The 20,238-nt window shown below is 39.9% G+C and overlaps 1 protein-coding gene across 3 annotated transcripts; it reads left to right on the top strand.

Moving 5' to 3' along the window:
* Nucleotides 1–239: 239 nt before the first annotated feature.
* On the top strand, nt 240–19,455 carry PYROXD1 (pyridine nucleotide-disulphide oxidoreductase domain 1). Of its 3 annotated transcripts, none has more exons than XM_075114428.1 (12): nt 240–503; nt 3,881–3,961; nt 6,475–6,594; nt 7,862–7,990; nt 9,776–9,849; nt 10,801–10,961; nt 11,940–12,040; nt 13,335–13,464; nt 14,384–14,496; nt 16,731–16,853; nt 17,145–17,282; nt 17,777–19,455. In XM_075114428.1, exons 1-12 carry the CDS (start codon nt 423–425, stop codon nt 18,023–18,025), a joined length of 1,500 nt encoding a protein of 499 aa, XP_074970529.1. In that variant the 5' UTR covers nt 240–422; the 3' UTR covers nt 18,026–19,455. The 3 variants fall into 3 exon arrangements, with proteins under 3 accessions (XP_074970529.1, XP_074970538.1, XP_074970521.1); XM_075114437.1 differs by lacking the exon at nt 240–503 and adding an exon at nt 537–705; XM_075114420.1 differs by lacking the exon at nt 240–503 and adding an exon at nt 561–877.
* The last annotated feature ends 783 nt before the right edge of the window (nt 19,456–20,238 follow it).

Genomic DNA, 20,238 nt, shown 5'->3' with positions numbered 1-20,238 from the left:
CTTTATTTTTTATCATGACTATTTGCTCTTTATTCTCTTTGGTCCCTTGACAACGCGACAACGCCCATCAAAATCCTCCAGCGTTCTGGCCCGCGAAGGCCTCGCCCGGGCAAGGAGAGGAAGTAACCTCCAAATTTAAAAAATTTAAAAGAAGAAACAAAAACGCGCGGGAAAAGCTGGGTTTGGCGGCGGGCGAGCGAGGGGTGACCCGCCCACCCCGCCCGGCCCTGCCCCGCCCCCGCGGGAGGGGCGCGCCGCCAGCGGGGAAAGTTTGGCTGCTACCGCGCGCCGTAGGCGGAGCGCCGCCGCCGCCGCCGCCTGCCGCGCCCTGGCGAGGCCGCAGCGGTGGGGAATCGCCGCCCCCGCGAGCGGCGGGTTTTATTTTTCTTTCGTCGCCGTCGCGCTCGGGAGCAGGCGGGGAAATGGCGGCCGCCTCCGGCGTTGCGCGGAGTCGGTTCGTGGTGGTGGGCGGAGGAATCGCAGGAGTCACCTGCGCCGAGAAGGTAATTGCACGCGCCCTTCTGTTCGCTGCGCGCATGCGCGGCCCCGCAGCCGCCCCAGACCACCACCCCGTCGCGCGGGAGCGCGAGGCGTTGCAGGCCTCCGGGGCGGCGGCGCCACGTTGGGCCCGGTGGTTGCGACCTCGAGCGGCGGCCCTGGCCACCGCTCTCGGCTCCGGCTCGGGCGGGGGATTCGCTGCAGCCGGTGAGGCCGGGGCTCTGTCCTTGGGCCCCCGGAGGAGGGTCTTCGGCTCCACAGCGATATCGCGACTTCAGCATGTCGGGGCCCGTAGGCCGGGCCGCCTGCCTGGGGGCCCTGGGCGCGGCCGGCCGTGCGCCGGGTGGGGCCGGCCTGCGCTTCCGTCGGGACCGCGCAGGTATCAGCGTATCTGCTTTTGCGTAGGGGCGGAAGAGCGTTCAGGGTCGAGTTAACGAACTGCCGTAGAAAGTTCACTAGATTTGTATAGTAATTGCATAAGTATTGTCATGTATACGGTAATTACATAGTCTACATATTATAGATAACAGTCCTACCTTCTCCCCCTCTTTTTTGCAACTATTTTGTCCCTCTGAGTACAAAAAAAGAAATTAAAACTAATTAAAAAAATTAAAACCAGCCCCAGGGAAGCAATATTGTAATATGATAATATTTATGTCTCTAAAAGTATTTCTCAAAAGGTTAAAACCGTCCTGCAAGTAACTTGATAAGGGCTTTCGACCACTTCGCAAAAAGAGATCATAACTCAACTTTTCAACCTGAGAAAGCTGGCATTCTGTATGCCACTTAAGAGGTCAGAAACTTGAAAGAGCACTGCATGTGTTACTCCTTATAGCCATAAGGGACTGTACTGCAGCTAAGGTGAAGGCTGTTATGATGGGCTCCTTTTTGTGGGGGAGAAAAAAAAGCCAAACAAAAAAACCCCCACCTGCTCTGTATTTATTGGGTCCATGTTTAGGGCTGTACATCAGTGGAGGTTGTCCAGTCTCTTCAGCTTTCCATGAGCTCAAGCTCTAAAAATGAATTTGTTTGTTTCTTGGTTTCAAGGTCTCTGGTGTTTTTAAAGTAACAGTAACTGGAGGCAATGATGTACCTAAAATGTGAGATGAAATTATGTGGATACTAAGTCAGTGAAGAATATTTTATCTTAAAACTACAAAGCAGCACAACAGCTGCGTTTCAGATGCATCTATTCTGTGGTGATGAAGTGATACCGTTTCATTTCTGGCATATAAACCACATGCAGGCTAAATTTAAAAAAGCTGTTGATGCTGTTCTCCATCTTTATGGAATTGGTTTGTTTCTACCATTTATTTGAGTTTTTTTCCTTTTATTTATGGCTAATGTAGTATGTGGGCTCTGATACTACAGACACTTAAAATGCTGTATTAGTATGAGTAGTCCCTTAAAAGTTGATTAAACTGCTCACATAATTAAGGCTCTTGCGTATGCTTATGTGCTTACAAGAACAAGATTTGGGTCAATATTTAATATTCCCAGAGACTTTGTTTTCGTGGAAGTAACTTAGAATTGTGTCTAATTGCTATGATCCTGTCTCACAGTATCGCTATTTCCAATATATATTGGATATCTGTAATCTTTAAGATTTCTATAAAAGGGACTAGAATTTATTGTTTTCTTGAAAATGCATTCTGCTGTGTTAGTGCCACAGAGTTCAGGCTTTGTTTTCTTCCAAAGCTCACAGACAGTGCCACTTACTGCTGTAATTCACACCTCTTTTCTTATTATCTTTCATTTCCCTCACCCTTTTTTTTTTTTTTTCTGGAAAACCCAAATCACATTGTTATGTGATGAGAGAGATTTGCCTCTTTTTCTCAGCTCTTAGTACTGCAGGAAGCACAGTTAGAGTTGAGTGTTAGTGGTCTTCTGGCATACATTTTAATTCACCAAGTTCATTACAAGTGGCACTGTGTTCTGGAAAGATTTCTGTGTCATACATCCATAGCTGGGGGCATGCTTTAAATAAAAGGGGAAGATTGAACACAATTTTTCTCAGTTCTGGTCTTCAGCAAGTACAGTTCTGTGGAACATAGTGGCAATAAACAACTTGTCCAGCATCTTGCATTTTGGGTATGCATTATGTGATGTCTGGTAGTTCAGACTCCTCAGGTCTGAGGATTGTCTGAGAACAGTCATGGCATGAGGCCTGTCTCAAAAACTTCACATAGCGTTAGTTACTTTTTTAGTACATTTTTGAAACATTCTGACAACATGTCTTAAAAGCAGAATTTTCCTTAAAAGCTTGAGTTAGATTTATTTTCTCTGTCACAAAATGCTTTACGTCTTACATAACTTCTGCCTTTCATGCTTACGTTGCACCATTTCCACATCTTGGATAAACCTAATAACCTGTCTGGCAGATTCCTAATTTTTGCATTTCTTTACCTTTTAAAATACTATAACTTTAATAATACTGAATGAAAGTTTCAAACAAGCATTAAATCTTAATAAGAGTACGGGGGTAAGCATTTGAGCATAAAAAAAGCAATGTACATGATGTCAGTCTTAAAATTTCAGGTTACATTGTTTATCTGATGATTATTACATAGAATCACAGAATGGTTTGGGTTGGAAGGGACCTTTTAAAGATCATCTGGTTCCAACCCCCTGCCATGGGGGGTTGCTGCTACCTGAGGTACAGGGGTTCACGCTAGTTCCTTTATAACTGAGTGGCTTGTGGTACAGGATGACACATGCTTTGTGGTGGCTGATACAACTGTTCTGTTCATCTGTAGAATGCTGGCGACAAGGAATCCTGGGTTTTGTCAGTACCTCAGGGACGAGTGGTTTGTACCCGGCAGAGCTGATTTATTTTCTGTGACAGAGCAATGCACATTTAAAATGGGAACTCTTCACTTTGGCTTGGGGCCTGTAAAAAACCTTGTATTGCTTAGTAGCACTCTGAAGATGATAATCCATTTATCAGTTTACTAAATAACATTTAAAATAGCCAACAGGAATCAGCATTTCCTCTGTCAAAATGAGGTCTGTGGACAATTAGTCACTGCTATGCAATTAAAAAAAGTACGTCCAGCAGCTGTGTGTCTCCAGAAATCCCATGATCGTAGTGTGTTCCTACTGTTGGCCTTCAGAATACTGTAAAAATAGCCTTTTGAGTAGTCATTTATACCATGGCTGCAGTTCTTGAAGATATCTTCACATGTGAATGAATTAAAGTCTTGAGTCTCTACATCTTGTTCATTTCAGTCACTATCCTTCCATAATCTTGAAGTAGTGTTTATCCAATACGGTTCTACAAGACTACAGTAATGTAGTAATACATATTACTTTTCATTAATAATTTTACTGTGTTAAAACCTACTGATGACTGTAGTCATCACGATTTCTGTTTCTTTACAAGCTGGCTGTGGAATTCCCATCAGAGGACATTTTTTTAATGACAGCTTCTCCAGTTATAAAAGCTATAACAAATTACAAACAGGTAAGAGATTTAATTTTTCTTATGGTAACACCTCTTCAGAAGTTTGTATATGTACAGATAATTTAGAACTTAATCCTGACATGTTTATGATTCTGAACTTGTTTTCGCATTAGTGTGACTGCAATGGTGTTAGTAGGACTGATGAGTTACTTTATGGTGATTCATAATAATGAGTAATGAGTGAATACATTCACAACATTCAAGCAAAGGTTAAGCTGGGTACTTGGATGGCTGAAGTATTTTCTAAGTTACTGAAGCTTTATTTCACTTTGTTAATGGGTATGCTCCATTTTAAGCACTGAAATGGTATCTTTGGATTAAATTGCTTAAGAAACTTAGTCTTAGAAATAGTTCTCATATATAGTAGCATGTTTGAATTTCAGGCAGAAACAGACTTCTGACAAGCAAGAAAAAAGCAATAGCCTTCATGAAGTTGCATCTCTAGCAGCTAGTGATTCAGCGACCTCTTCCATGCTGGTTTGAAAAGAAAATAAAATCTGTGCATGAGGTCAGATTTCTGGCTAGTAGGCTCATTAATTAAGCTAGTTCACAGAGGTACTGATATCTTGGAAAGCACTGCTCTTTTTCCCACTCTGAGGGAACTTCAAATTCTACCACAGGGCATGGAAAGAGTTGCAGACTGGATTGCACAGAACTCAGGATGCAAAGCTGCCAGCCAGTAAGAAGTTAGGTTTTACCTCTCAGGGGAAGTTACACAGCTAGAGCTGGGCTTCCACCTGGTGTTTATATTAGTGACTCACTCTCTGCAACATGGTAAACGGGGTATCTAACAGGTGAGGCACATCTCATGACAAGTAAAGACAGACCACTCTGCAGTTTATCTGACAGCCTGGTTTTAACATAATTCTTCCTGGTATGAATGCCTGATTCAAATCACTGTGGGGGAAAATAAAGCATAGAGAGATTTGAACAGTAGTTCTTCACATTTAGTGGCTGTAATTGGCTATCAGCATCTCTTCCTTTTCACACCGTGGTTTTAGTCTGGGGCTAATGGGATGCTCAGAACATAGCTGAGAGATTGAGAGCTCTGTGTGCTGACAGTAGGGTCATGAGAATCCAGGAAAGGCATTTAACATTGCAGAGATGTAAAGTCTGTAATTCACGTCAGCAGAAGTTTCAATATCTGAAGAATAAGGGAATAGCTAAACAGCATGTGAAGGCAGCATCTCTGAGTTTTGGACATGAGCATCTTAATTCCTGTCTAAATTGCAAGCATGGTGTGGCTTCTTGTGGAATAAGTGAATGTGGCCTCCTGTGACAGCACTGGAGATCTCATCGCCCTTATTGGATGCAAGCTGTGGGATAGAAAAACAACCCACAAAAACACAGAACTGAGGACTTGATATGCGGGACAGAAGGTCAGGGGCACAGCTGGAGCACTGAAGCAGGAGAGCACGCTTATCTATGTTTATGCCGTATGTGGTGCTAGTGTGACAGAACACATTCAGAGGCGGAGAGAAGGGAAAAATACTAGCTCAGGAGGCAGACTATATTAAGGCTGCTCATTTGTTAATAAAAAAATTCAGCTTTGCTTGTGCATGAACACGGAGTCCGTGTAGTGAATTGCCACAGCTTCTGGTTCCTAGCTGTGTTCAGACTCTTTGAACATTCAATCAGGTAGAAGGCCTGCAGGTTCCCACGCATTGCTCCCCTCTGGAAGAAACCCCAAATCAACATAACTTGAATGTTTTCCAAGTTGTGGTTTGCCTGATTGGTTTTTTTTTGTTTTCTGTTGCCTGCCTGCCTCCCACCCCCCTGCTCAATCTCTGAAATAGCAGATAGTGACTGTGGATGAGATGCTAACCAAGTGAATGCTTTGAGGTGGTCTTGAACATGTTTTGCCTAAACACTTGTCTTATATGTCCTGCTTATAAGCTGAATAACAGGCAGCGCTTTTCCTGACATAAGGGCCAACTACCTGCAACAAGATGTTTTTGAAGCAAATGTCATCAGATTATTTAAAAAATAGAATAAAAATATTTATTCCACACAAAAACTTGTTTCCGTAATTCTCTAAGCTATTCTGAGCAAAATTTTTTTTTTCCCAAAATACTGAGAGGAAGATGCTTGCATGGGGGAGCACCACTGAGTCATTTTATCAATGTTATAACAAACAGAAAAACAGGGTCTTAACGCTGCATCATGTAAGTTAAAAAGCAATGTTGCCAACTCTAGTAATATAGTCTATATATGGAATAAAACATTATAGCAGTTAGAGCAGCCATCAGGGTTCTCCATTTTGCTTAATCTAGCTTTACAATGAAAATTCTCTGTGCCACTATGACTCTGTGACTCTCTACCAGGAGCAGGCATGAAAAGGTTATGTAAATAAAAAGGATCTTTTAGCAGTAACATGATACATGTTTTGAGACAGTATGGGCTTTATGCTGTGACTTTTTTTGTGGAAATGAGCATAATGCATTTTGTTACAAGCTTTAGAAAAAGAGGTTAATAAATGATTCATATTTTAACTACCTCTCTTCTTCCTACAGGTCTCCAAAACACTTGAGGAATTTGATGTAGAAGAGCAACCAAGTTCTCTACTAGAACAACGATATCCAAATATTAAAGTTATACAGTCTGGAGTAAAACAGTTGAAAAGTGATGAACATGTAAGCTTATGTATTCTCTTTTGCTTTTATACGGTTTTTCAAATTACTAAAAAAAAAAATCTAAGAAACACTTGAATATTTTGGGCATTAAATTCTGTTGAAGAATTTTCTGGTTATTAAAGTGTTAAGTTACCAAAGTTACAAGAAAATACTTCCTAACTTTAATTTCACTTATCACTGACACTGTTGTTCAAGTAGGAATATGTGCAGGGGACATAACAGTTGATCAAAAATTACTTGTTAATTAAGAAACTGTATCTTTTAGATTTAAATCTTTGACACAGCAATAGTCCATTGAGCACCTGATTGGAACAGCAGGGAAACCAGTCAACGAAACCAATACTTTATATCAGTATAGGTATCAGTGCTTCTGTAACCTTTGATTGGAGATCTCTCTGATTCCTGAATTACTGCTTACTGCTACAGAGACCAAAATACTAACATCTTTATGATTAAAAAAAAAAAAATTATTGAAGGAACTAACATTTCCACCTTTTCTTCCTTCTTTTTAGCAGGAAATATGTTGCAAGTATGAGCAGTGTACAGCACATGCCGATCCTTGTAACTGTCTGTGTCGGCTCAAAATGTTATTTTTTCACTTCAGCAGTTATCAGAAACTCACATTCAGATCCAAAACCGGTTTTGCTCGTTTTGAATCACAGAGATATCATTCCAGTTAGATTATAACTCTACTAATACTCTGTATAGAATGATATTCTTGTATCATTATTATAATATTGTTTCAGTTTAGGTATGTCTCTGGACATGAATATTTCATATGAATATGAATTATGGATTGGGAGGATCTTTTGCCTCTGTTTTCCAAAAACCTTTAAAAACTCTGTGCAAACCCACCATAATCTATTTAGCTTATAGTTTGGAAAACAACAAATAAGGTCATCAAATGTTAAAATTTAAGTATTGTTTGTTGCAGAATGACACAGCTTGTTTAGTGCCTACCCTTTTTCCTTTAGCAACGAACAGAATTTGTGGTCTTTTAAACTGTATTCTAGCCTGTGTCTAGCTAATTTAACACAGGTCTACCATTGTTGAAGTGTTTTGAATGAGATCCTTAATTGCTAATACATAGTGCCTGGGTCTACATCTGTTACTGGGGTGGGAGGGCATTGTCACAGAGAAAACAGATTCTTTTAGTGCAGACAGTGAGCACAGAGTGCCACCAAGTGGTAATCTATATATCTCATCTTTCTTTGAGTGCACTGTGTACACTCCAATCATTTTTTTCTTTTCTCTTAATTTTTAACAGAAAATTTTCACTGAAGATGGGAAAGAATATATGTATGAAAAACTTTGCCTCTGTGCTGGAGCAAAACCAAAATTAATTTATGAAGGAAACCCATATGTGTTAGGCATCCGGGATACTGACAGTGCACAGGTAAATGTGTTTTGGACTTAAAAGTGTGTAAATATATTCCTGCTTCTGATGCAAAATGCTAAAAATTATTACAGAGTGAAATAGAGAAACATATGTCCTTAAATAGGAACACTTTCAGCAGCAGAGCCTTAAAATACTATTAAATAAAGTAATTGGTCATTAAATTTATTAAGTTTATGGATAGCTCATAGACAGTATTTCGGACATGGTAATTTAGACTGCATGGTATTCATTTATTGTCTGGGCAGAAGCCACTCTGAAAATATAAACAGGAAGTAGGCATCAGTAGAAACTTCCCTGAGAAGGTGTAGCTGGTACAGTATGAAGGGCTACTTCTCACAGTGAGAAGCTACCAAAGGACACTTTTTTCTAGTTCTGCTGTAGCCTCTCCTCATTGTACAGAAAAGAGTTACAGTTACAGTGAGAGACGTGGAAAAGTTGTTATATGAGGAATGACTTAAAAGATTAAAACTTCAGCTTGGAAGTGGAAAGTGAGGTCTTTAGGATTAGAGGCAGGGTGAAAGTGAACACTGCTTCTCCATAATGTAAGAACTGTAGTTCATCAAATGAAGTTTGATGCTGAGAATAAGAAAGGAGTTACTTTTTCAAGCAAACCGAAGGGAAACTATGAAATTGTTGTTTGTCTACCCGAGTTTAAAAAGGAAAGAAAAAAGAGAAGAGGGAGGGAAGGAAAATCGCACAAAAAAGACAGCCCTTGCGAAATTTATCTTGTCTAAATTAAGGAGAAAGATGCCGCCTGAGCGGCACCAGTGATGTCTGGAACCTGTGAGGGTGTTGTGGGGTAGGATTGTCCTGTGCTTGTAGTCTTTTGACGGTCTTCCCTGTGCATCCACTGTTGGCCACTGTGGGAAACGGCAGACCGGGCTATCACTTGTCAAAACTGATGTTGAACTTTGAATGAGACTGAAAATACTTGTTTCTGGGTTTGTTTGGTTTTTTTAATGGTGACTGGTTGCATTCACTAGTCCCCTCTGATTACAACTTCAGTATCCTTCTCTGAAGGGATTAAAGGGCTGCAGTTTTCATGCTCTTTTACAGTTTAGGTTCTCTGATACAATTAGTCAGGTAAACTGGAAGCATGATGAACAGATCTTTTATGTAATTGTAATAGTTGGTCTGATAGTTATGATTCTTGATTTGTTTGAAAGAAAATACTTGAAGTGGTTCTATTATGATCTAAAAAAATAGTGTGGGCTACTTTTTTTAAATTTCTCTCACCACTAAGATGTATTTGGAGACATGTTAGTTTCTGAAAGCTTTTTGCACAAATAAAATTGGTTCTTTGATTTGCTACAAAGTATTTTTTAAATTCCTGATTTTTTTTGATCAAGAATTTTAAAATTCCTAAATTTCTGTAACTTTGCCTTTTTAATGTCATGCAAATTACTGTGCAAGTTATGCCAGTTGTGATAAAACACAGGTACAGAGGTATCACAATGCTAATGGTCTTGAGGGCAGAGGAAAGTTTCCTGGATTCTGTTAAGGGCTCTGTCAAGTTGCCTTAAATTTAATTATTTAACTTCTCCTGTCTCAATTTGAGACTTGTAAGGCTGTATCAGTAATGTCATCCCTTAATGTGATGCAATTTACAGGTTTCCTTAGCTTCCCTAACAAATCTTAGCGTAAGAAAATGTCTATTGGTAGTCTGAGAAAATCAAAATGATAAGACTAAGAGAGCAAGAAAGTATTGAAAAGGATGTAATTGATCAGTATGAGGGAACATACGGCCTAAGTTGTAACTGACTCTTTTCTTCCTTAATGCAGGCTTTTCAGAAGAATTTGGCTCAATCTGAGAGAATAATAGTAGTAGGAAATGGTGGGATTGCACTTGAATTAGTGTAAGTAAACAACTAAGTTTTAAAGATATGTATACAAATAGAATCTCTAAGAATGCTGTGTTCAATCTCGTGTCCATGAGTTTGGGAAAAGACTGATTTATAAAATTGTAGCTCTTAAGGCATTTAGTAGCTAAATTTATTAAAATAACTTTTTCACAGTATACTGTGGTGCTTACTGTCACATAAAATTCAGCAAGCTTCAGAAGAAACTTTGACACAGATATCAAGAATATACAGCAGTTTTCTGATTTGGCACCAACAGAGATTTCTGTTCAGACTGTTAAGGCGAATATTTAAGTTACAAAACTTGTCCAACTTTTGGAGACAGAGATGTAACAGGAAAAGAGATGCAGCTTATCTTGCACCAGCCTAATTTAAGTTGATAGAGCTTTTGAAGTGTCTGACATGGCCTTTGTCACAGGTAGGATATTGGACCATGTGATCCTGCAGCCTGTTGGGTTACAGAAACATCTGTCTTACAGTTACATGGCCTTATTTTATGTCGCAGGGAGTCACTTTTTCACTTTCATTAGATTGTCCTCTGCATGTCTTTACCAGTTCATGTTCCAGGTAGTACAAACAAGATCCAAATGCCTGCTCTTAGCAGTGGGCAGTCTGGCAAAAAAGCATGGTTTTTTTTCTTGTGGGGAACAGGAAATTCTAAGTAGTAGTATTATTATAAATTGATTTGCCTCCCGTTGCCCTCTGCCCTGGTTCAGCTGAGGTTGTGCTGGTGAGAAAGTGAGATCTGTCAGCTTGAAGAGTTGGGGTTTTTTAAAATGCTTTAGTTATGTAACTATTTAGAAGCAGCAGTGGATTTGATGGGTTAAGGGTCTCGAATCCCTTATTTCTGGCTTCTGGAATGAAACCTGGCATGCTTCTAGTTGTGTTGCTAAGAGTCAGGTCCCTTTCAGATAGTTGTCACTTCATCCGCTGTTTAAATGTCCACAGATATGAAATTCAAGGCTGTGAAGTGATCTGGGCTATCAAAGACAAAGCCATTGGGAACACTTTTTTTGATGCAGGAGCAGCTGAATTTCTCATTCCAAAGCTAACCGCTGAAAAACGAGAGACTCCAATTGAATGTAAAAGAACTAAGTATACAATGGAAGGTATGGTGGTTTAGTCCCCTAACACTGCAGCAGCAGCATTTAATATTAAAGATAGCCCTAGGATCAGTTAATTTAGCAAGTTATGAATAAGGGTTACTGTTATCGTTGATGGCATTTACTCCTGTAAAAAAAAGATACAAAAACCCAACCGGAATTGATGTAGACATACAACAGCATGCTACCTACAAACTCTAAAAAATGCGCTTATCTTTATAGATGTGCCAAGTTTACATTTAATTTCCTGTATTCCATCTGCTGAAGAACCAGTTCTGTTTTTTGTAATATTTTAAAATTTTTGTGAATTATGTCAGCATTACGTAGGAAGGAGCTTTCCCATAATAAACTATTGGAGGACCAGATGGAACCTCACAGAATGTTATTACAGATGCAGTGAAACTGCAGTCGTTATCACAACAAATAACTAGAACTGCATGAACAAATATTATACAAATATATACATATATATGACCAAAATAATAATAAAAAGAAGAGTGTGGCTCTAGACATCAGGTTGGAAGAATAAATTGTAAAAGGGTCAGTCTAAACATGACAAAATGGCAGCCAAGGTTCTTCAAATGTATCACAGTATGTTAGAATTTGCACTTTTGTGGATGGTGCACATTTACTAGCAGATGGACATCAATTTAAATACTAGCATTGATATTAAGCAACTAAGTCTGCTGTGGGTCTCCAGAACCCTGGTGCTGTTGGGGGTCAGTCTCCATGCAGGCACCTAACAGCGGCATGGTTGTTTCAGAGATGAGTGAAGTAGTGAAAGGCTTGAAGTTGAAAGGTGTTAAAAATACTGGCTTGGAGTTTGATTTGTCTGCATATTAATGGATTTTGGGTTGTTGCACATTTTTGTCTTCCCTTCTGGCAACCGGGTCATCTTTCTTTTGGTTGAGAATCCTTGTTCTGAATTCTGCAGGCAATGAAATATGCATGCTAAATCTGATAGTCTCCATCTCTTTCCCTCAGGAAGTGAGGAAAAAGAAAGATCTGTAGCAGCATCTGACAAACTGGGCAGTGCCTTAGGCCCCGATTGGCATGAGGGCTTATGTCTTAAGGGGACTAAAGAGGTATGGTCATAATCTTGCTTACACATTTGTTTAAATGTTGCATTAAGTGGGTAAGGATGACAGAATGTGAAATGTCATATTCAGGATTGTTAGAAAAAATAAAACCAAAAATGTGTTTGAACCGATTCTCCTATCAGAATTAAAGAGGAAAATATACCAACACAAATAAATTAGTTTTCTGCTTGCAAAAGGAGGCAGCGGCTGATAGGATCCACTGGCATAGTTTCAGCAATTTGCTCTTTGGACTGAAATGTAAACGTTGGTTTGCACATTTCTGTAGGGCTGGTGTCAATCCTAGCTTTAACGAGAAGCAGTGGTTCCTTTGTTGCCCTGATTTTAGCTGCCACACATACGTTTTCTTACGTGAAAAATAGGACAGTAGGATTTGTACAGAGGTACAGGGAACATCAGGCTCCTGTCACAGCAGATACTGAACTGCGGAATTGGTAGTGGACATGAGTGTTGTGGAGTGTCATGTTTGAAATAAAGTAAAAATCCTTACATTTCATAGTTTTTAATCAGGTTTTAATTTATTAATTTCTTAACTGTTAGATGCTTGCATCTGTTACACTCACTTTTTTTTTAAAAAAAGGCCTTTCAAAGGTGATCACGTGTAGATTCTACAGAAATGGCTCTACCATTTTACCAGCTAAGGGATGTTTAGGATATTTAGCACAGTAAGCAGTGGCATTTTGGCTGTTGAAGGCTGTGGAAGTGTGTTTGTGTAGTGGAGAATAAATCCGTTCAAGGCCTGAATCCACAAAATAGTTTAGAGAAACACTTAACTTCCCAGCATCTGTCTCGAGCTCAGAATAGGAGTAAATGGTTGAAACAGGGGTTGATGGAACAGGACGTATTTTCTTTTTCTTTTTACAGCATTTAGAAAATAAACTTATTGTTATCAGAATTTAATTCATGATAGAAAAGATGAATTTACTTTTCTCCTGTTCTGATAAGTTCTGAGCTCTCTTCCTGCAGACTGAGGAGAACTTGAATGTGTTTTCTAGCATGCCAGAAAAATCTAAATTGTCGTGAAAGTTCCAGGAACATCAGGCCTCTGCTGAAAAAGCAGATAAACTGCCATTTGCTATGGTTAGATCTGTGCCAAAAAAGGAAAAAGTGTGGGAACTCTGCTAATGTGTCATGCTTTATATGGGGTATATGGGTTGTTATTTTTTATTGTTTTTTTTCCCCCCAGTTTAGTAACATGTCAATTTAGGTGAAAGTAAATGTGCTATTAAAAATATTGTTATTGCTAATTGTTATGTTTACAATTCTGTCAATCTTTCTTTAGTTTTCTCATAAAGTACATATTGAAATACTATGTGAAGTAAAGAAAATATATTTACAGCAAGAATTTATACAACTGCAACGGACTTCTTTGGCTTTTCCTAAGGAAGAGAAAAATGTAGAACCAGATGAGGGTATGTGTCAGTGCTGACTAGAAACAACATGTTGAAGATAAAGCAGTGCTGGAGCATGTTTGAGCTTGTTTGCTGTTTTAGAGCAAATAGAGATTTGGGGGGAAAAAATCCTTTATTTCTATAATTAAATGGAGCTCTAGTCATTTATAGTAGTTAAGAATTTGATTTATGGGCTACAACTGAATTACAAAATGTTATGGCCCAGACCCTTTTTCCACAAAGTCACCTGAATCCTGTATGCAGAATATTCCTTCCTTGTGACAGTCCAATAAATTTGCATATTAATAGTGGAGTTAAACAGAACCAAAAAAAAAAAGAAAACCAAAAAACATTTAGTGTCAAAACTGATGTAATCCTTCAAAGAAAGTAGAAGAAAATATCACTTGTTTCATGAATAATTCTGTCTCTAAATTCCACTGAATGAAAGTTAATATTTAAAATACTATTTCAATAGCCAGTTACTTTCAGCATAAGATTCTAGGAAGTCAAATCTCTGATGCTATCTTTGCTGTTGAGGCATTTCCTGTGCATCTGTAAATTTATCTGTAAAAGAATATTTGGCAGTTGCGTACTTCAGAGAACATCCCATGGGTCTGAGGCAGTGGCAGGACACAGTATTTTCCCCCTACAAATGAGGGCTTTGATTAGGAAAATTCCAGGGAAAGTTAAAAGTAGGGCTTGGAGCTAAGCTCCACAATCTCATTCTTCTAGTCCTGAGTGAAGGTAAGAAATGTTAGAGGTAGTCTCTGTTTTGGGGGGGGGTGGTGGGGGGTTTCTTTATTTTATTTTTTCCCCCCTACCTAATCAATTAGATATCTCAAAATATTTTTTCTTTTATTTCATGTCTTATAAGAAGACATCATTAATAAAATAACTGATGTTGGTTACATTCTCAGGGCAAAATTCTCCCCTTTTTCAGTGCTATGGCCTGTATATGTGGAATTAACTAATGGAAAAATTTATGGATGCAATTTCATTGTTAGTGCAACTGGAGTTGTGCCAAATGTTAAACCATTTCTTGATGGCAATAATGTAAGTATACTGGTTTTCTTTTGAAGTTTAAACTGTTTGTTTTTTTTTTAAAGTAAAGTGAAATAAGCTCTTGCAGCTTGTTTATGCTTCTGACGTGAAACATTGGTACAGGTTTTGAATGTGGTACAGCGTTTCAAAATACGGTGGGTATGCTGATATTGGAAATACCCAACATCATAAAACTTAATTTTATTACTGTTCTCAGCCTATTATATTGCAAGTCAAGACATGTACTGATAGAGAGTATATATACAATATACACTGTAAAGATTAAGCCTATACAAAGAGAGAAAAACATTTGTATAATTGGTTAAAATGGCAAAAGCTAAGAATAATTTTTGTGTTAATTTTGCACCATGTTCTTATCTTACAAATCTTAACATTTTCTCCTGGGATGGAAGCAGTTATTTCCAATAAGTGTCATCCAGGAAACCGAGCTATGAAGGTGCTCACATTCATCGAGGGAAGTCACGCTTCAAATCATCCGAATGTGGATGATGATTACAGAGTTTGTAGCTGCCAGGTGAATTTTCAGCTCATTCCACCTCCATGTTAGGTGTCTGATTTAACCCTGGCCGGCAGCTCATCACCACCTGGCCACTCACTCACTCCCCCAGTGGGACGAGGGAGAAAGTCAGAAGGGTAAAACTGAGAAAACTTGTGGGTTGAGATAAAAACAATTTAAGCAAAGCAAAAGTTGCGTGCACAAGCAAAGCAAAACAAGGAATTAATTCAGTGCTTCCCATCGGCAGGCAGGTGTTCAGCCATCTGCAGGAGAGTGGGATTATCACGTGTAACAGTTACTTGGGAAGACAAGCGCCATAATTATGAACGTCCCCCCTTCCTCTTCCCGCTCCAGAGCACGACATTGCACGGCTGGGGTGTCCCTTTGGTCAGTCGGGGTCAGTTGCCCCAGCTGGGTCCCTTCCCAGCTCCATGTGCGCCCCCAGCCTTTCCGCTGGCAGGGCAGCGTGAGAAATAAGACAGACCTTGATGCTGCGTAAGCGCTGCTCAGCAACAACTAAATCGTCCCTGCTTTATCCACATGATTTTCGTCAGAAATCCAAAGCACAGGCCCATACAAGCTACTGCGAGGAAAATGAACTCTACCCCAGCCAAAAGCAGGACTTTAGGGTATTCAGCATTTTTCAGTTCCTTCTGATTAGGAAGTAAAATGCTATCCTCTGGATAAAGCAGAAGAAAATTATGAAAACGTACATCTGCTGTTGAGCCATGAAATATTTCAAGGCCGACATTACAAAGTTAGATGAGGAATTAGGTGTTTGCAGTGGTGTTTTCTGGCCTTTGCAAAAATACAAAATGAACTCTTGTTCATATTGTACTCGGTGTCCCTGTACTAGACTTGGTGTCCCCGTAACAAACGTAGTGTGACTTGAAACGTGGCGAGCTCTGTTACTTCCCTGCCTGGGTATCTGTTAATAATATTTTAAAAACCTATGCTGTGTTCTAGAAATAATGCTTAATGCTTTGTATCATACCAGGGAGGTCTTGCCACTCTAGATAGTCTCATGTTAAATAATTTTATGCAGTACATGATGCTATTCTAAGCTTTTTTTAATATGTAGTTTGAGGTGTTTTAAAGGGTATGTGAAGGTCACTTGTAAAATACTACACTGCTCTGCTCTTAAACCTGGTGAGAAAAGAACGCAGAAATTGCTAGGAAATTCTACTTCTGGAGGCTAATTTTGTCTTTGCTTATTTGAGGGGTTCTAGGTCTGATAAGATTCAGGATCACTTCTGCGGGGGGCAGGGTTGCGTCATACTATGAGGAAGTAATACTTTTATATGTGACGGCTGTGAAAAATACTTCACCGTGGCACTCTTTGGGGATCTGTTTTCTTCCCTTGAAGATGAAGGAGCCTTAAGATCGTGAGGTTTGAACACCGTGTTTCTCTTGTGGTTATCAGTCTTTTCTAATTGAGTCAGATTAGGTGGGAGAAGGAATCACCATAAATTGTTTACCCTGAACAACCTTTTTTTCTGTTGCCACGTGGCACCCAGAAGAGCATCTTGCTGGGTTGCTGTAGTGTTTATTCATACAATTTTGTATCTTCAAATGTTCTGATTAAGCAGAACAGTGATTCTACCAAAGTGTTTTTTAGGAGTCTACCATTAAAAAGTAACAAATCAGACAACTGCTTAACATGGGTGAAGTCAAGTTACTTAGTTTAAATGATTATTTTTCTTACTGCTGATCTGTGCAAATACATTAGTTTGCTCTAGGTGAAGACGGAGGTCTTAAAGTAGATAAACAAATGCACACCTCCCTGCCAGATGTATATGCAGCTGGAGATATCTGCACGGCCTCGTGGGAACCTAGTCCAGTGTGGCATCAGGTAAATGAGATCATGCAGTTGTGCGCTCAGCAGCAGGCGAATCCACAAAGTAAATTACACGGTAATTCACAGATGGGGGAAAAGAAAGTTTAATTGAAGCGGAAGCCGGTGAACAAGCGGATAATCCTGGGTGTGCTGATGACAGATAATTTTCTCTGTGTGGCTGAAAGCCAAGCTGTTCAGCCTTTCCGAGCATAACGAAAATACGTAGTATGCATTAATGAGAACAGCGAGGGTCGCTTGTTGCTCGGGGACATGGTTCTGTGTTTTTAAATATATTTTTTGTTTTAGATGAGACTGTGGACTCAAGCGAGGCAGATGGGATGGTATGCAGCAAAGTGCATGGCAGCAGATACTTTAGGGGAATCTATTGACATGGATTTCAGCTTTGAACTATTTGCCCACGTTACAAAATTTTTCAATTACAAGGTAAAGTAAATCTAGTCTAATAGTCTTAAACCACTGAGTAACGCACATGTTACTTGCTTATTCACTTGCCAGCACTGAGCAGATACTTCAGTACTGACAAAACTGTTTCCTGTATATAATAATTCGACTTTCTCCGTTCACACTAGCTTCGAGTGCTGAAACTGAAGAGGGCAAAGAGCGTTACAGATCTAGATTTTAATTGGTGAATGACTACTGACCTACTTTGCATCTCTGGATATATTCCATTTCATTAGATTTCTGTTTGTGGATAAATTCAGCACAGTAAATGGTTCAATATTGGGTTTTGTGTATGGTATTTGAAGGTGAAGATCTTTAATTCTGTTTTGGATTTGAAAGCTTGCGAAGGGGGGAGGTTCCCTAGGGACAAATATTTACCTGTTTACATCAGTCTTTTGAAGCTTAACTGTTCTCAGCAGAAATATGAAAAGCCACTGTGATGATCTTATGAGTGCTTTTTCTTTTCCTCCTGTTAGGTGGTGGTTTTGGGAAAATACAATGCTCAAGGCTTGGGTGTGGACCACGAACTGATGCTGAGATGTACCAAGGGACAAGAGTATGTTAAAGTTGTGATGCAGAATGGCCGCATGATGGGAGCTGTGCTGATCGGTGAAACAGACTTGGAAGAGACCTTTGAAAACTTAATTTTAAATCAAATGGATCTTTCAGCCTATGGTGAAGATCTCCTGAATCCAGATATTGATATAGAAGATTATTTTGATTGAACAAAACCCCATTTCCATTTTGTATAAAGTTTTGACAGAGTAATGTGTCTTAAAACTGTTTCCTCAGGATTACCAGCAACGAGGGATAAATGCAATTCTGTATTAAGATTTTTGTGTTGATCTTGCCAAAATACTGACCAGCAAATTAAATTAATCTGTGTAGAAATGCAGCAACAAAAGCAAGTGGATTAGTGTTGGCAAAGAGTTTTCATCTAGATTAGATGAGCATATGAGAACAGGGCAATAACAGTCTTAAAATGTGGGCTTCCCTGTTCTGTTAAGATAGCCCCGCACTCACCTGAATGTGAGGTAGGTTCACTTTTTATAAGTAAATGTGTTAAAGTGCGTACCTGCCTTGTAGCTCCCTCCACACATGGTTCACCTGCCATGGTTACCAGAGCCCCATTTCCCCGGGGCTTGCTGCCATCCATGTTCCTCATCTCAAGCACAGAGCCGGGACACCTTGCTGCCATGCTGCTGCCACACCTGCCTAAAGCCACCTCTGGCCCTGGGCCAGTGGGAAGGTCCCACTTGCTGAGGTGCGTGTTCCCACCAGGGAGCCACGCAGTGCGTTACCAGCCCGCTACCACCCCTCCGCTGCTCTGACCTGCGAGTACTTGGCACAGGTTTTGAGACTCCTGTCCAGTTGACTGTAACATCTCTGTCAAGCTGGCTCAGATTAACAGGGGACATCTCCAGGGCACAGGGCACTTGGAGCTCTCGCTACCTGGAACGTGGTCTGCAAATACATGGCAAGATGGATGCTTTGGGTTTTTTTCTGAAATTAGATTTATTTCAGAAGTAATTTTCTATTCAGTTAAGTACAGAACACAAATCTGTGAACAATGAAAGCCAGGGTGAGATGTCAGCTGAGCACAGCTGTTTTACTGCTTGTCACTTCACTGTTGAGGTGTTGGGGCAGAGCTGGGCAGTGTGTGCCAAGGCAAGGCAAACATCACAGCGCTGGTGGCCGGCGCCCGTAGCGCTCTCCCTGGCAAGAGCTTGTGGAGCAGCTGCTGTGTGGTTGCTGGTCCCGGGTGCCATTTTGAAGGGGAGTTCCTTCAGTTTAGTTGCTAGGCATAATTTAGTGCCTAGCTGATAAATTGTTGAGCTTTAAGCTATTCTTAATGCCCTCTCTGTGTTCCGTAGTGCTGTCCACAGACACAGGTTGTCTTATACTGGCTTTTGGTTTTGTTCTACAGTTGCTGTTCTTTGTTCCCAGTTTGTTGGACTCCACTAAGTGCAAAGTTGGCGCTATATGTTGCAACTTCTCCCAGAAAATCACTGATTATTTTAAGAGAATAACTGTTCAATTAAATTAATTATTTCCACTTCTGGCAAAAGTTTCAGTTAAATGATAAGTGAAATACTCAGCTTTAGTCACTGACAGGATTCTACCAGAAAAATAAAGATGAAGAGCACATTATTAATCATGCTTGGTTTGTATTTAAGTTGATAGTACATCTGACTCTGGGGCAGGCATGGGGAGATGGCAACCAAAATGAAACCTACCAGAACTTATATTCATAATGAGTTTGAACTTGCCTTACTGATCACTAGTTGCCAAGGTCTTTTTAAAAAAAAAAAAAAAAAAAAAAAAACAACAAAACCAACCCTCTACTCCAGTATTATTCAGCCTCATGTGTGCCTAAGCAATGCCTAAAGTCAGTGGTCACTCTTGGGTCTTTACCACTGGCAGCACTGTTACTTGTTTCTGGAAACACTGATGTGCAAAGGAAGTCAACGGGTATATATTTTATTTAACTATAGAAATATGAGTCTATATAAATAGTTAAATATTCTCTTTGCTGAAATCAGAGGCAGAAAAATTCTAGCTGAAGATTTTTTTCAGTCCACAGAGGTTGTTGAGGAAAGACTGTGACCCTCAGTGTCAAGTGGCTGCAGTTCAGCCAGCAGGGCCTGGGGCCCTGTGTTACAGGCTGGGTCAGGGGCAGAAAGAAAAAGACCGTGTGGCCCTCGCTCAGTTACACAATGCAGGAAGTAGGACTGAGCAGATAAAGCAATGTTGGCCCACGTTAAATAATCAATTTCAGAGGATATTGATTGTATAACCGTAAGTACTTCATGACTGGGAGAAGTAGGAACTTATGGAAGCTTATGCCAAGCCCTCCCTTGCAAAAGAACCGAAGCTTTCACCATACCGTGACACTTGCCTGTACTGAAAACCAGCAGCTGTTTGGAGATCTTCATGC

This window comes from Phalacrocorax aristotelis, chromosome 1, assembly GCF_949628215.1.
Source record: "Phalacrocorax aristotelis chromosome 1, bGulAri2.1, whole genome shotgun sequence".
Taxonomy (NCBI): domain Eukaryota; kingdom Metazoa; phylum Chordata; class Aves; order Suliformes; family Phalacrocoracidae; genus Phalacrocorax; species Phalacrocorax aristotelis.
Note: the sequence above shows the minus strand (reverse complement) of the source record. Positions and strands in the feature narration are given on the sequence as shown.